Source organism: Chelonoidis abingdonii, chromosome 11 (assembly GCF_003597395.2).
Source record: "Chelonoidis abingdonii isolate Lonesome George chromosome 11, CheloAbing_2.0, whole genome shotgun sequence".
In the NCBI taxonomy this organism is placed as follows: Eukaryota; Metazoa; Chordata; order Testudines; family Testudinidae; genus Chelonoidis; species Chelonoidis abingdonii.
The window spans coordinates 10,567,096-10,570,148 of record NC_133779.1 but is presented as its reverse complement, the minus strand read 5'-3'; the positions used below and the strand labels follow the sequence as shown (position 1 = coordinate 10,570,148).

The 3,053-nt window shown below is 44.2% G+C and overlaps 1 protein-coding gene across 1 annotated transcript in view; it reads left to right on the top strand.

The window, feature by feature from the left end:
• The window catches only part of LOC142047555 (uncharacterized), a 23,655-nt gene extending 20,824 nt beyond the window's left edge, over positions 1-2,831 (top strand). The window contains exon 4 of the mRNA XM_075071252.1: positions 2,397-2,831. Coding sequence (XP_074927353.1) covers positions 2,397-2,808 — 412 coding nt within the window. The 3' untranslated portion in view covers positions 2,809-2,831. The remainder of the gene's footprint in view (positions 1-2,396) is intronic.
• Positions 2,832-3,053: the final 222 nt, after the last annotated feature.

The window sequence follows — 3,053 nt, the reverse complement described above, 5'->3', positions numbered from 1 at the left end:
TTGATATGAAATCGAGTCATTTTAAGGACTGGCTGCGGAACTAACCTACATCATGATACCGACAGACAAGGGAATTAATTGTCCCTGTCCATGGGAGGATCTCCACTTGGACTGGTGAAGCTTACATGGACTCATATATTTTGGAGCGAAGAACTGGGCTAGCAGATGCAGAGAGTTCGTGGAGTGAAGACAAATGACAGGCACAGTTGAAGGAAACAAACTGTTTTCTACAGCAGCCCTATCTCAAGGGCATGCCAGCATGGACATTATGCTTCTTCACATCTCGTGTCTAAATCTAAGGACTTCCCAATTGCTCCGTGACTAATAAGCTCTGCTAAGTTTTAAAGTTTGCCAGTGTCACAGAGCAAAATTTGCTCTGTACATACTAGGAACAGTATCACTGAACAGGAGTGTAGTTCAGCTGAAGCTGCTGGCATCACTCAAGGTTTAATAGGAGTGTTGAAGCAGAGGCTCGTCTCCAGGTGTTGAAGCTCCTGGTCTATCCTTGCTTAGACAGGCTATTGTGAGCCCTTGGTCTAGTGTTGCACTTCAAGGCACCTCCCGTAAGACTGTTTTTTAAAAGCCAAGGGCTTGCACAGATCCTAGGATCCATATCTGTGGCTTATGACGGGAAAGTTAAAAAAAAAAAATAGGTGCCTAGCGACAGCTGACAGAGGAACCAATACGGAGAACAGATTGTTGCAAAAGAAGAAAGAATTTTCGCTTGTTTAAGTCAGTCATTTCACCGGAATGAAAAATCAAGGAACCACCTCTTATCAGAGTAGTAATTTTAGGAAAGGATAAATAGTTTATTTATTTCTTTTTAACTTGTCATTAGAATTATCAAATTGATTCTGTTGTTTAAATATGTTTTTTTGCCCAGGGGAACATCCCGTGGTTTAGTCTATTGTCTGTGAGATTTAAGCTGGTATGCTGTTCCCACGAGGGTTTTTCCTTTCCTTTCTGTTTACCTTTCTTTTCTTTTATTCAAAGCCTTCTTTTAAGAACGCTGATTAATTTTTTCCCCTGTTCTTTTTAGATCAAGGGAATCGGATCTGGACTCACCAGTGATTAGTGGAGAAAAAGGGAGAGAAGGATTATTCTGCGCTTGTTTTGAGATCAGGAATTGATCTGGACTCCCAGGGAATTGGTGGAGGAGTTCTTTCAAGGCTATCAGGCCTGGGGAGGGAAGGTTTTGAGGGAAAGAGTTTTCAGGTTACTCAGAAATCTGGGATTGGTGGCAGCGAACCAGAATCTAAGCTGGTAGGTAAGCTTAAACGGTTCATGCAGGTTCCCACATCTGTACCTTAAGTTCAGAGGCGGAGTGAGACCTATGGACACGCACCAATAGCACCTTATTCAGTGTGACTGTTTGGGATGTGAGGATGGACCTTTGCTTCCCAGCTTAGGCTGCCCCTGCTGCTTAGCCAAAGGCCTTAGCCTAGAACAAGGCCTCAGACTATCTTGGTTACTGAGAGAAGGCCCTACACAGACGACTGTGGTTTGATTCTTTGTTTTATACCCCTGTAAGTAGCAAGAGTGATAAAATACACCTAAGTTCTTAAAGTATAGCTTTACAGTCAGGTGAATATCTCTATTCCTAACAGTGGGTTCTACCCCCTCCCTCTTTCGTGTCTGTCTTGTCTATTTAGTTGTACAATTTTTCAGGGAATGGGCCAGTCTACTATTCTCTGTTTGTACTGTTGCCTGGCACAATGAGGACCAGTGTTAGTTGGTCCTTAGGTACTAAAGTAATGCATTGATTATATAACAACAACTCCCTGGCCACTTTGATGGCTTTGGGATGTTACTGTCTTAACAATAAGCTGGTGTTAAAACCATGGATATTCTTTTGTGACATAATATCCCACAGATTCCACTCATCTCCCTTTTTTCTTTGATTTCAGCAGGGTTCAATTCCAAACCTGATGTGCAAAAAATCTCGCAGGCTCGAACGAAGAGGAGGAGCCCATGGGTCCCGACCTCCATGGCTCTGAGAAAGAAGTGTCTCCCGAAGAAACTGCCTGCCAAGGTGAAGAATTGGTTTAAACCAGCTCAAAACTGTTTGGAAATGCAGGAACATTTGGGCATGCCCTACAAACGACCCTCTGAGCTCTTCCAAAGTCAGGATTGTTCCCTGAGTTGTCTAATCGTTATGGCAGAGGATGTCCACCATGGCTTCCCTCCTACTCTGACAAACTGGCCCAGCTAGGTCCTTCCTGGATCTCGCTTCCCCTGAGTGTTCTGGGTGAGATGCAGACCAAAAACTGATCCTTCCTTTTGTCTCGGGGAAGGTTTGGGAAAATAAGCCCTGATAGGTTTGATCTCTCCCAACATATTGGTTTGTTTCACCCTTTCCGTTCCTCTACTCTGAGATTTCTCTCTTTCCGGTGCAGGCAGAATGACCTAGTCTGGCTTATCACACATCAGACAATCCACACAGGTGAGACACTCTACACATGCTCTGAGTGTGGGAAAAACTTCAGTCGGCGCTCACATCTTATCAGACATCAGAGAATCCACACAGGAGAGACACCCTACACGTGCTCTGAGTGTGGGAAAAGCTTCAGTTGCAGCTCAGACCTTATCAGACATCAGAGAATCCACACAGGAGAGAAGCCCTACACATGCACCAAGTGTGGTAAAAACTTCAATCAGCGCTCAAACCTTATCACACATCAGAGAATCCACACAGGAGAGAAGCCGTGCACATGCTCTGAGTGTGGGAAATGCTTCAATGATAGCTCAAGCCTTATTAGACATCAGAAAATCCACATCAGAGAGAATTGTAATAAATCCCTTGACTAGGGCTGGCCAAAGATTTTTTTTTTAATCACATTTGATAATTCCCACAAAGTGATTTTTGCACCATCTTCACCGTGGTGCCTCAGCTCCACCAGATCAGTTGCCTGCTTCTGTGTTTTGCAGTTCACCCTTCTTTGGGGTCATTCCTGTGATCTTTTCTATCAACTCTTTTCCTTTTGAGTCATAGATGTGTGTGTCCCTCCTGCCAGGAATGTTCATCAGCTCCAGGTGGGAGAGAGGTTTGATCC